This window comes from Podarcis liolepis, assembly GCF_965112155.1.
Source record: "Podarcis liolepis genome assembly, chromosome: 7".
Classification (NCBI taxonomy): Eukaryota; Metazoa; Chordata; class Lepidosauria; order Squamata; family Lacertidae; genus Podarcis; species Podarcis liolepis.
This window is the reverse complement of record NC_139561.1, coordinates 56861715-56875258: the sequence shown is the minus strand read 5'-3', so window position 1 is coordinate 56875258 and position 13544 is coordinate 56861715. Positions and strand designations below refer to the sequence as shown.

Sequence of the window (13544 nt, the reverse complement as noted above, 5' to 3'; positions counted from 1 at the left end):
CTAACTAGTGCCTACTTAACGGTCCTGAGTCAACCATGTCTATTAATTTCAGCTGGTCTGCCCCTGGGTATGAGTTACATTGAGTGCAACCCTCTGTATATGTGTCCCGAGGCTTCCTTTCCTTGCACCGTGCAGGGAACTTCATTACCACATGTACCTTTTCTTTTCCTAAGGCGCTCTTGAGTATGCTCAGGCACTGCCGCACATGGCTAATTACTGACTAAATGCAAGACACCCAGAACATAGTGTGCTCGGAGTCTCCCTGCTATGACAACAGGCAAGCGGGGGAACATCACACAAATTGATTTATTCCACGAGGATTGCAACACAGTGGTACCTCTGGTTACGTACTTAATTTGTTCCGGAGGTGCGTTCTTAACCTGAAGCTGTTCTTAAGCTGAAGCACCACTTTAGCTAATGTGGCCTCCTGCTACTGATTTCTGTTCACATCCTGAAGCAAAATTCTTAACCTGAGGTACTATTCCTGGGTTAGCAGAGTCTGTAACCTGAAGCGTATGTAACCTGAAGCGTCTGTAACCCGAGGTACCACTGTACAGTGATTGTATCAGAAGCCGTACCTCATGCCACCACCTCAAAATATCGGCGGTTTAAGGAGCGCAGCCTCCAGGCAGGTTTCAGCAACAATAATCAGGAGTCAGGAATGGAGAAAGCAGCTATTGTCCTGAGTAGCTCCCTCCGCCTCCACGCCACCCACAGTGGGCCCTGCACAGAGAAGGGCTTGTGCTGAGCCAGAAGCCTGAATCTCACTCAGTCAGACTCCGGCTTGCGGCACCTGCAGTCTGAGGCGCATGGCCTGCCCCCTTGTTCTCCACTGGCTGGCTGTCTTTTTCCCTCAGGGGTGCCATTCTGTGCCAGCCTAGGCTACTCCTTGGGGAGCGGGGGAGCTTTCTGTTTTCTGCTCCTATCACACCCAGCCAATAATAATGCCAGCAGGCTGGCACAGTGTTAAAACAACATTCAGGACAGATAAAAGAAAGTACCTCTCCACACGGCGCATAGGTAAATTATGGAACTCGCTCCCACATGAGGACAGTGGTGGCCACAAAAGAAGACTAGACAAATTCACAGGGGAGGAGAGGGCTGTCAATGGCTACTAGCCATGATGACTCTGCTCTGCCCCCACGGTCGGAGGCAGTGATGCTTCTGAATACCAATCACAGGAAGGGGGAGGGCTCTTGTGCTTGAATCCTGCTTGCTGGTTTCCCACTGGGGCATCTGCTTAGCCCCTGGGAGAACAGGATGCTGGACTAGATGGGCCATTGGTCTGATCCAGCAGGCTCTTCTTAAATTCTTACATTCTTATTCCCACCTGGATCCTCTGGGGTCTGGTGAGTGGGGTGTTCCCACCCTCAGATTTTTCTCAGAGGGAAAGGTTGGGTGAAAGGATGAGGTCTTTATCTCCCAAAGCTCTTGGAACATGCTGAGGATGTTACCAATTTGTATAACTGGGTTTCTTTTTTTGGGGGGGCGGCGATCTTTGCCCTCTTTCTGATTTGACTTGGATCACCATGCAATGTGGCCAATGAGATTCAGCTACCTGATGACATTCGAAGCCAGCTCAGAATGAGGGGTTGCTCTCTATCTTCACTCTAGCAACTTTGGATGGGTAGGGGGAACAGTGCACCCACTAGAGAGGGTGGCATCCCCAGCACACAGAAAAATCGAAATGACAACCCCTGAGCTGGCCAGTGTTGGAAACTAGCTGCTGGGCTGAATGGGGCTGTGTTGGGTGCTGTGTTGATGTCCTTAGAGCAAGTCCTCCTCAAGGAATGAGGAGGTCCAGACTGTAGGGCTTGCTGACCTCTCGTCTTCCTGCTGTGTAGCATATTCCATCCGTGTTCAGAAGACCTGGTTCCCGTTGCTCTTCATTGTGGGGATGTGCGTGTGGTCCTTAGTCGAATATGTCATCCATCGCTTCATCTTCCACATGAGTCCGCCGACCAACAACTACTACCTGATCACACTGCATTTCCTACTCCATGGTCAGCATCATAAGGTAAATGGGCCACCACACGATCTAGTAGCCTCTTGGGGAGAACTTTCCCAAAACTGATTTGGACTGCAACTCCCATCAGCCTTGGCCAGGATAACCGTGTTCCCTTGGCCAGCATGACCATTGTGGAGCTTTTCTGACAGGGGCTGATGGGAGCTGTAGTCTGAAACAGCCAGAGGGCACCAGGTTGGGTGAAAGCTACCCTAGATGGATGCGGGTCCCTTTACAAGGTCATATTTTTGGAATGCAAATGCCATGAGGCAGCAGCTGGAAAAAAAGAAGGCTGTCACTCGGAGCAACAGCCTTCCTGAGCACTGAAACTACCTTGTGTGGGAAGGAACTCCAGACTGAATTCAGCTACCCCATGCGAATGGATGTGGTCTATTTCACAAGGTGAGCCTTTGCCTCTTTCCACGGTATGCGTGGGGAAACCTCTGGGCCAAGGGCTGCAGGAGGCCTGCTAGCATTGTGAATTTGGCACACAAGAGATTTACCTTTTTTTGAGAACAATCAGAAGTCTATTTTAGGTCTCTTTTTTAAATTTTCTTGTATTTTTACTTTTCTTTTGTATGGGATGGGGTATAAATTGTAATATAGTACACTGATGTATAAATTTGCGAAATGTTTAATGAAGACTTTAAAATAATAATTATTTTTTTTTAAAAAAAAAGAAAGAAATTTGGCACACAAAGGGGTTTCTCTGCTCCCCCTGGCATGCCCACCTGAAGTGACATCGCATGTGGGGGCAGGTAACTCTTGTGCCTGTAAAGGAACTATTAGAGCAGAACTTGCCTCTGGTGCCCTGGTGCCAATTGGGAACTTCCAACAGGTGGAGCAGATCCCCAACGGAAGCGGGACTAACCTTCTGCATCAGATTCAGAGCCAAATGCAAGATCCGCTTTGGGCAAGAATCTTCTGTTGCGACCCTGGCTTAAATTACCGTATTTTTCGCCCTATAAGACGCACTTTTTCCCCTCCAAAAATGAAGGGGAAATGTGGGTGCGTCCTATGGGGCGAATGCAGGCTTTCGCTGAAGCCTGGAGAGCGAGAGCGGTAGGTGCGCACTGACCCCTCTCGCTCTCCAGGCTTCGCAGACCTCTCCTCAAGCAGCGGGAACGTTCCCGCTGCTTGGGGAGAGCTGCCGGCATCCCGAAGCCTGCGCGCGCTGATCTCAGCGCGTGCAGGCTTCGCGGATCTCTCCCCAAGCAGCGGGAACGTTCCCACTGCTTGGGGAGAGCTGCCGGCATCCCGAAGCCTGCGCGCGCTGATCTCAGCGCGTGCAGGCTTCGCGGATCTCTCCCCAAGCAGCGGGAACGTTCCCGCTGCTTGGGGAGAGCTGCCGGCATCACGAAGCCTGCGCGCGCTGATCTCAGCGCGTCCAGGCTTCGCGGACCTCTCCTCAAGCAGCGGGAGCCACCGCTGGGCTCCCACGGCTTGCAGAGAGCTGCCTGTTTGGGGGCTGGGGTCGGGGGAAGCTCGGGCTGCCCCAGCCCCGCGCCTGGGGGGAAAATAATTTTTTCCCCTTTATTTCCCCCCAAAAAAACTAGGTGCGTCTTATGGGACGGTGCGTCCTATAGGGCGAAAAATACGGTAAAGCCATGGCTGCAAAGAAGAAATCAGGAGCACACTCAGAGCAATCTCCTGGTCCTTCTTTTGAAGTCAATCCACTTCTAGAACTGGCCCGCTGGCCAGATGCAGTTCCTAAGCGGGCCATAGCTTAGTGGCAGAGGATGTGCTTTACATGCAAAAGGTCCCATCCTCAATCCTCAGCATCACCAGGTAGGGCTGGGGGGAAAGCTCTGTCTGAACCCCTGGAGAGCTTCTGCCAGTCAGTGTAGAGACAAAACCAATGGTCCAACTCTGTATAAGGAAGTTTCTTAGTTGAGGTTAAGGTAAAACTGAGTGGTGTGTGCAAAAGCTCCCAGGTTCAATTCTTGGGATCTTCAGGTCAGGCAAAGAGAGATTACCACTGTACAGAAGGTTGGTGATTTTAGCCCACCCCGGGATGGCTGTGGACAGGATTCCTGCATTGCAGGGGGTTGGACTAGATGGCCCTTGGTGTCCTTGGTGTCCCTTCCAACGCTACGATTCTGCGGTCCTGTGGTCCTTTTTAATGTATTTATGTTGCCCGTTCCTCCCCAGCTGGGATTCTAGGAGGCTTACAACATTTATAAACAAGGTTATAAAATAAAAAGTGATGAAAACAAACTTAAGCAAAAAAGAATAATTGAAGTACATTTAGAACAGTTAAAATCCAGTTTGCCCTGACAACTGCATCACCTGCACCTTAGTTTCCAAAGGTGTGTCTGAACAGGAAGGTTGCCTGCTGGGAGAGTAACAAAGAGGGAGCCACTCCAACTTCTCTTGGAAGGGAATTCTGTAACGGGGGAGCAGCAACAGAAAAGTCTCTCTCTCCCTCTTTACACCACCAATTGTGCCTCCAGTGTGGATGGGACTGAGAGAAGGGGCTCACATGGGGATCTTAGCACCCAGGCAGGATCATAGCAGCAGATACGATATTACAGGTGGCCTGGGCCCAAGCCAGAATGATCCCCATTTGAAACCTTGGGGAGCTGCTCCCAGCCTGTATAGAAAATACTGGGCTTTTGGGGCCAACAGCCTGACTCTGCATAAGGCAGCTTTCTTATGTTTCTCTCTGGGAGGCAGCAGAAGAAAAATGGTGGGAGCAGCATTTGAGGAATGCGCACAGGCTAGCACTTGAGCATGCATCGTGTGGGTTGGCGCACTTTAAGCCCCCAGGAAATAAGTATGTTTTCCTGCATTAAAGCAAGGAGTGTTTTCAGTAACACCTCCCCCCTTCCACCCACAAATACCCAGAGTGGCTGCAGTTGGATGTCATGACAAACTTTAGTTTATCATGGGAACCATCTGCAGCCCCTGTTCTCTCCTTGACTGGCATACCTGTGCAGAGGTGTCCAGAAGCTTCTGTTCTGATTAAGCACCGCTTGCCATTTTGCCTGAACCCGACAAACTTAAGGTTTGTCTGAAACTGTTGTTCGTTTGAAACAAGCTAACTCCAACACATTAGCTATGAAGCTGACTTCTTTGAACAAACCATAGTTAGGATTCACCACAGTTTAGGGTTCAGGTGTAATGCTAAACTGCCATGGACTGGCTGGATGCAGAGGACTGCTGGGAGGCACCAGCGGGGGAATCCCCAAAGGAACTCCCAAGGGAAGAAGGTTCAGAGCCAGAGGACTGGTGGTGGGATGACAATGAGTGGTCAGAGGGAGAAGACTGAGAAGAGGAGGTGTCGGAAGCTGAAGAGGCAACAGGGTTTTGTGAGCAGGATGAGCCTGGGGTAGAAAGCAGTCCAGAATCCAAGGCAGGAGAGGAGGGGGCCCAGCAGATAGAGATGAGGCAAGCTGCTGAAGAATCCAGAGAGTCTCCCATCCTGTTGAGACCATCTCCCTCCCCCTGAGCAGACAGAAAAATGTAGAGGACAGAGCAAGGAGAAGCAAGACAACAGAGCCTTAGGCTGCTGGGGAAGGAAGCAGGGGAGAAGCCTTAGAGAGCGGTGGGAAGGCAGGGACCTTCAGTCCTCGCAACTTCTTCACTGGGGCAAGTCCTACTGGGAAGACTTTCTGTGAATGCTAGGCCTGCACTGTTTTGGGTTTTTTGAATAAAGAGTAAATTTCATGGACACTGGTGTCTTTTATTGCTGACCTACTCCTGACTCCAGCTTCTGACATAAACTTCAGGTAATCAAAGACATAAGCAAAAGCTTCAGAAGGTGTGGCTTGTTTCCATTAACATGAGGCCCTCCAGATGTTGCTGGACTGCAGCTCCCATCAGCCGCAAACTGACATGGCCAGTGGTTGTGATAAATTGCGGTTTACAGTGTCAGCCAAGTCCAGCCATTGGAACTCATTTCTGCTCTTCTGCATCATGAGTATTTTGACTCCAAACCATGGGATGTCCCTCAGCATCAACGGTGTCAGTTAAACTACTAGTAACTAATTCTGCTCCTTGCGATTCTCTTTCAGTCTCCATTTGATGGATCTCGCCTGGTCTTTCCACCTGCACCATCATCCCTGATCATTGCCTTTTTCTACGTTCTTGCCAGAGTTGTATTTCCTGAAGCATTTGGGACCTCCCTCTTTGTCGGGGGGCTCTTTGGCTACGTTGTCTATGACATGATGCACTATTACTTGCATTATGGGTCACCAAAGAAAGGCAGCTACTTGTATGAGATGAAAGCGTACCATGTGAATCACCATTTTGAACACCAGAAAACAGGTAATGGAGGGGGGATTTTGCCTCCTGAACAGCTGCTCCCACAGGAATAGGAGCCTATGCCCCCTCCCCCAGTGTTGTTGGACTACAGCTCCCATAATCCCTAACCACTGGCCTTGCCTGCTACTAGCCACAATAGTTCTACCTCCACTGTTGGAGACAGTAAATACTTCCGAATACCAGCTGCTGGAAACTGCAAGAGGGGAGAGGGCTCTTGGGCTCAGGTACCACTTGCTGGTTTCCCTTTGGGGAATCTGGTTGGCCACTGTGAAAACAAGATGGTGGACTAGATGGGGCACTGGCCTGATCTGGCAGATCACTTCTTGTGAATCCCCATCCTGGTCTGAATAGTTTTGGGGTAGTGTTAAGAAAAAGCAGGTACTGTTTTTTAAAAAATGAATCCATAAAATAAAAACAAAATGGAGGGGACTTTTGCTCCCTTCCTGCTGATCTCTCAGGGTTGCTAAATGCCAAAACTAGCTGATGGAGCCTCCAGGTGGCCACTATTTTGTGGGAAGGATTCAATGTGAAAAGGATCTAGGAGTCTTGGTTGACCACAAACTTGACATGAGCCAACAGTGTGACGCGGCAGCTAAAAAAGCCAATGCAATTCTGGGCTGCATCAATAGGAGTATAGCATCTAGATCAAGGGAAGTAATAGTGCCACTGTATTCTGCTCTGGTCAGACCTCACCTGGAGTACTGTGTCCAGTTCTGGGCACCACAATTCAAGGAGGACACTGACAAACTGGAACGTGTCCAGAGGAGGGCAACCAAAATGGTCAAAGGCCTGGAAACGATGCCTTATGAGGAACGGCTAAGGGAGCTGGGCATGTTTAGCCTGGAGAAGAGGAGGTTAAGGGGTGATATGATAGCCATGTTCAAATATATAAAAGGATGTCACATAGAGGAGGGAGAAAGGTTGTTTTCTGCTGCTCCAGAGAAGCGGACACGGAACAATGGATCCAAACTACAAGAAAGAAGATTCCACCTAAATATTAGGAAGAACTTCCTGACAGTAAGAGCTGTTCGACAGTGGAATTTGCTGCCAAGGAGTGTGGTGGAGTCTCCTACTTTGGAGGTCTTTAAGCAGAGGCTTGACAACCATATGTCAGGAGTGCTCTGATGGTGTTTCCTGCTTGGCAGGGGGTTGGACTCGCTGGCCCTTTTGGTCTCTTCCAACTCTATGATTCTATGACTCTAAGTGCATTCTGGAACTTTAGGTTTCCACAATTAAAGTGCTCTGTCACCTGAGCACAACAAATCCACTTTAGAAAAGAAGCAGACATGGTGTGGTTTGGAATGTGTTGGGGTGAACATTGAAAAAATCTAGGATGCACAGATGATCGATAGGAAGGCTTATAAGCACCACAAAATTAAATCTGGACAAATGCTCATTTTGTCTAACTGCCCTACAATGAAACCTGAATAAATGGTTAATGAAGACCAGCATTAGTCTAACCACTGCATAAGCTTTGTGCAAGCAAATCAGTAAGACTGCTGCATAAACAGGGCAACTGGAAACTGGAAGAGCCCTGAGGGAAGCCTCCAATGCCTTGACTTAACTCTACACCTCTCTGTCTTCCCTGTTTCAGGCTTTGGCATCACCAGCAAATTCTGGGACCTTCAGTTTCAGACGCTGATCCCAGAGGAAATCCCCGAGAAGGAAGACTAGCACCCGTTACTCTCCTGCATGGTCTTTGGCTCCTGTTTTGCTTTCCTCTTGCAAGCCTCGGATGCCGCCACCTGGGACTCTGCAGAGCTTGGAAACCTGGGACCTGAGGAGAGAGGGGACTGTCCTTCTGCTGTGCTGCTTCTTTGTAACATGGTTCTGCTGTGCAGGTGACCTTCTGGGAGGAGCCCTGCAAAGACTAATGGAGAGGGAAGACCAAGGTGGTGTTGCTGAGTGTCTTAGGCAGGATGCAATGGCAAGGGGCAAACTCTGCCCAGCTCAGCACCTTGAGATCAAAGTAGAACTCTGGTTTTAGACACGTGTAAGAATTTCATTGTTGAGCACATGCCACAGCTGACTTGGAGGACTGGTATCCTGTGATGTGTTGAGCGGTAGGCAAACTGCTCTGGCTCTTAGTATTCCTGATATCTAGCATGGTGTTTGGGTGGTGGGTGCAGGATTGCATAATGGTGCAACCCTGTTGGCATCCTTTCTGTGTAGACAATGGGCAGTGGTCTAAGTCCAGCTTGTTGCATGCCACCTACTTGGCTGACCTCTCCAGGGGAATCACTAGGGGGAAAGACTGCTGATTTCCCACAAGCTGGCACCAGGTGTGCGGAATGGCCACCCCTTTTATGCTCAGTGTGATTCTGATCTCTTTAGAGCAGAGCTCTTGGGTTCTGGATTTGCTATGCAAGTGGCTGGATACAAGCCACCGGAGCTAGAAGTTATTTAAGAGGTCATCAAGTGTATCTCCCTGTCTAAAGACGGAGGATCTGGCACCAAAGAGTCCCTGACTGGTCCCTATTCCATTACTAATGCAACTTCTCAACCCAGAATTTGGGGGTGAAGTGAGATTGTAGTACATAGCCTGATTTGGAACTGCTTGAGTTTGGGGACTGACTTGGTTGCAGACTGAAGTTGGTAGGCAGAGGTGGGATTTTAAAGCAAAACCAGGCAAGCAAGAAAACAGAAAGAAGGGCGAGCCCCTTTCAGAAAAATGACAGATAAATTGCCACAAATTGCATATTGCAAAAAATCATTTATGCAAAAAACAGTCCTGCTTGAGTCAAATGCAAAAAGCCAACATCTGTCCAAAAAGACGCTGCCTAGGAATCCTCGGAAAATCATACTGGGTCAACTGACTTCAGCTTTGCTTTGTATACACTACAGTATTCACAATCTGATTAATCTGCAAAACCACATTGGGCTGTCAATGAGCTGTATTCTGAACCCACTGATGTGCCTTACTTCTCCTCCTTTGATGGGATGGCAGCCTTTCACTCGATGTGCCATGTACCTTAACCGTGACATTTGAGAAACTGTCAGTGATCCATAACTGTTATACACGAAGTGCAATAAAAGAAAATACTTAGTCCAGTGTAGGGATAATTGCAGGCAATAATTACAGAAACGAAGAACAATATTGTTTTTTGTATAACTCTACAGTATGTCATTTTTGCAACATTAACTGGCCTGCTGTTTATTGTAAAAGGGGAGGTAGTTTTCCCCAGAGGCAGTGATGAAGCATTTGTTCATCCTTTGTTCATTGGCCACCCTTTGGGAAGAAGACTTACCGTAGTTGGACTCTCTCCGCATCAGGCACACAAGTTGCATTCCCAGATCCACTTGTCCTGGCCAGCAGCATTCTCATCCCACCTTCTCAGACCTGTAAGGGCACTTTAGGAAGATGCTGGTTTGTGGTTGGGATCGAACCACAATTGAAGTGGATTTCGCACTTTTGCACAACAAACCTCCAAATTTTGTGCAACAAACCTCCCCAAAAATGGGTGATTTTTTGTGGGGATTTTTTGCAATAAGGAAATTAACAGAATACAACACTGAATGTCGATAAACATTCCTTGATGAAAAGTTGTACCACCTCCCTGCAAACAAATCAGGATGAATGCATAGTAAGCAGGTGGTCTGGAAGGTGGCCTAAGATGTGATGACCTCCGGGAGTGTTCCCCGAAGGTCCAACTTGCCATGCAGCAGGCTAGCCCTGGTCTAATCCTGCTCGTTATGTTTTTCTATGCAAGGGGAAGCTTCTGTAAGAATCTTGGACTATGCTTTGGTGTTGTGGCCTCCTGTTCCCTTGTCGTTTTTGCCAGTGACTCCAGGAGCCAGAAGGTGGTGACCTCCAGTCACAGGATTGGGGTGGGATGGTTATGTCAAGAGAGCAGAGTTGGCAGGGTTCTTCTGGGAGACACCCTCCAGGACTAGGATGCTCTCCTGCACCTGATTCCAATACCCTTCTTCTGCTGGAAGGTGAGCGGGCAGAGTGCTGTCCCTCTACAAATAGTCTAACTGCACAGTAGTTCAGGAAGGTCACTGTTGGTATCTTCTGGCTCCTCTGGAAGAGGCAATGTCTGCTGGTCTCTCCCCCTTTTGTCTTTGAGGGCTTATCCACACTTACTGTTCCTGCATGCTTTCCAGGCATAGTCTGCACTTTATGGCTCTGTGTGTGATTGCTCTTTTTGTTGGTTTGTTGCTGTGGAGCTTTCTCCATGAAAACCTGCTCTTTAGCACTGAATCGGAGCAAACAACAGTCTGTGGGGAAAACAAATTCTTGTTTGTTGCACTTCAGCTTTGAAGAGCAGTTTTTGCTGGGGAAGCTCGGGGGGGGGAGAGAGAGAAAGGAGTGCTCAGACATGGAGCTTTAAAGTGCGGACCTCTGCCTGAAAAAAGTGGGGCAAAAGGTAAGCATGGATGAACCTTGAGTCATCGTTTTGCTCTCCCTCTCTTCCCTGCCAGAGCACAACAAAATTGTGTCAAATGTGGTCCTTCGTGCTGATAAAGAGGGAGGGCGATGGCAGCCACTTGCTAGATGATGTGCCAAATTGTGGTCCCTTCTTCTCTTCCTCTTTTTACCTCTGGTGCTGCTTTCATGTGTTGTGGCCTTGTGAGGTTCTGTAGTGTCTACACACAACACGAGGCAGGAGAGGCTCCTTCCCCTTGTTCCACTGGGAAGATTATGGGGCTATAATCACAGGGAGAACATTGCACAGATAGGGGGCTACTGCAGGACAAAGTTTTGCTCTCTCCCTGACTGCCACTGTCCGGAGCGTCCTTGGAAAGGAGGACACAGAGAAGGACTTTAGACTTACAATGTCAGGTTCTGGACAAGTTCATATGGGGGAAGGTGGTCCTTTAGGTATCCTAAGCCATATTAGGCCTCTAGATCCCCAACTCTCTGGTGAGATTCCACCATCCCCATAAGAGGGCAAACTCCAAACCCAGCAGCATCTGTTAGGCCATGATGGTTTTTCCAAGGCAACGCGCAGCTGTCCTTACAAGGCCTCTGCAGATTACACCCCTTCCTCCTTCCAGGCAGTGTTCACATTCCAAGTGCTTACTGTGCACTTGTTGGGTTTCAAGGGCGAGCTGTTCTTAATCTGTGTTTGCCCTGCATTATCCAAAGCACATTACACATCCAGTACTTGGGTATAAGATACTTCTGTTCAATGTGTTGTTTGTCAAACCGGCTTCATACCAGTTGGAGTCCACAAACGGTTGTTAATTTGTCTCTAGCCAAGGTGCAAACACTTTTGTATAGGGTAAAGACATCAAAGGAATCAAAGCTGTGCTGATGTGAACATCTGGAGGGTGGCAAAGCTGCTTAATGCACTGGGGATGGGGGAAAGAACCTCACTACATTACAAGCCGGTAATATGAACGCACCCTGGGTCTGTGGTGATCTCTCTCTCTCTCTCTCTCTTACTGGGTCCCAGTCTTGAGTACTTAGATTGTGGAAGACTTCAGGTTCTGGGGTCACCACCTGCTTCCCCTCTCCAGCCCACAATCACAAATACAAGCGAGCTTCTCCACCACTGTTTCATCTCCTCCCAAACCTGTGTTTGGTCAGGTCAATTTTAATGGTGTGTCAGCTTTTCTATGCTACCCTGCCTTTTTGCCTGAAAGAATTTATGCAAACCTCGACTAACCTGGAGTTTTGGCCTTCCAGTAAAGGCAATTGCAAAGAGATGCCCACTGGGTTGTGGATTTTGTCGCTGTTTTTGGTTATACCCAACCTTCTGATTTCTCTTTGCCCTCTCTCCATGTTTGCCGCAGGATTTTTTAAAAAATAAATAAGGATGAAGTTATATAAAATTGTAGATGTTAAGATGATTGTACATAGATATGATGTATATGTTGAAAAAATTAAACCATTTGAAGTGTTGATGTGTGTGGCGGCAACATGCTTCTGGAAGAGGGGAGGTGGGGGAAGGCGCAGCAGAGCAATTGTGGCTGCCGTGTTGTGGGTCTGTTGTAGCTTTTGGAAGCAGAATCACCTAGAAGAGAGCCTTGCAGCAGCTTGCCATGAGGCTGTCGCAGTGGCCAGCTGCTGTAGTCGCCCCAAGCAAAGAGGGTAGGAGGGGGACTGTTGGCCACCTCTCATCTCCCTTTCCTCAGAGACCCCAGTGCAGAGGTGGTAGCTGTGACTTCTGACATTGCACCCCTGCTCGGGGTTGCAGGCTGGGTTCAGGTGGTTATGGGCAGGCCATAGCCCAGAGGTCAGCAAACTTTTTCAGCAGGGGGCCGGTCCCCTGTCCTTCAGACCTTGTGGGGGGTTGGACTATATTTTTTTTGGGGGGGGGATAAATTCCTACGCCCCACAAATAACCCAGAGATGCATTTTAAATAAAAAGACACATTCCACTCATGTAAAAACATGCTTATTCCAGACTGTCCGCGGGCTGGATTTAGAAGACGATTGGGCCAGATCCGGCCCTGGGGCCTTAGTTTGCCTACCCATGCCATGGCCCACGGTAGGACACCTGCTCTGCATGCAGAAGATCCCAGGTTCAGCCCCCAACACCTCTTCCATGAACGTCCCTGGCCTGAAACCCTTTTCATACATTCTCAAGTTGCCTCCCTCTGGCATTGGCCTGTCACTGGGCAACCTGCTGCCAGAAGCATGTTTGGCCTTTCTCTCTCCATCCTGAAATGCCTCTTGCTTGCCTAGAAGGAGAGAGAGAGTGTGTGTAAACCTCTTGTTCCTGGACGCCTGGAATGTAATCACCTGAACAAAGGTAAGAGTTGCATCCATTGCTTTGCCCATCTTGTCTATGGCCCCTAGAATGTTGGCCAAGAGTGAATGCTGCCTTCAGACTCAAGAATGTTTCTGACTCCAAGTTCAGACGATACTGAACTAGCTGTTCTATAGGGCAGCTTCCTATGTTCCTATTGAGTGTGCATCACTTAGAGGCCTTTTGCTCCAACAAGTGGAGTACACAAGTGGTGCCAGGCGTGCAGAGACAAATGCAACCCCCCCTCCCGCCAACAAGTGGTAGTTGGTTCTGGGAAGCAAAATGCGCTTTTAATAACAGGTAGGCCAGTGATACAGTCCTAGAACTGTAGTGTTGGAAGACAGCCAAGGGGTCATCCTGTCCAACCCACTACATGACTGAAGCAGCCTTCGCCAACCTGGTGCCCTCCAGATGTTTTGGGCAGCAGCTGCCATCAGCCACAGCCTACACTTCTATTTTGTAGCCCAAAATGTTTGGAGGACCCTAGGTTGACAAAGCTTGGGTTAAAGCAGCCTTTCTCAACCTGTGGGTCCCCAGATGTTGTTGAACTACAACTCCCATCACCCCTAGCT

General features: G+C 48.9%; 1 protein-coding gene across 2 annotated transcripts in view; it reads left to right on the top strand.

Moving 5' to 3' along the window:
• The window catches only part of FA2H (fatty acid 2-hydroxylase), a 65411-nt gene extending 53289 nt beyond the window's left edge, over positions 1-12122 (top strand). Inside the window, exons 6-9 of one of the 2 annotated variants that reach the window (XR_014528844.1) lie at positions 1845-2017; positions 6022-6274; positions 7866-11215; positions 11380-12122. Coding sequence is in view for 1 of the 2 variants with exons in the window: in XM_083515206.1 (XP_083371332.1) it covers positions 1845-2017; positions 6022-6274; positions 7866-7945 (506 nt within the window). In the remaining variant the exon portion in view is untranslated. Of the gene's footprint in view, positions 1-1844; positions 2018-6021; positions 6275-7865 lie in introns of both variants that reach the window. The other variant, XM_083515206.1, reaches the window with a different exon arrangement.
• Positions 12123-13544: the final 1422 nt, after the last annotated feature.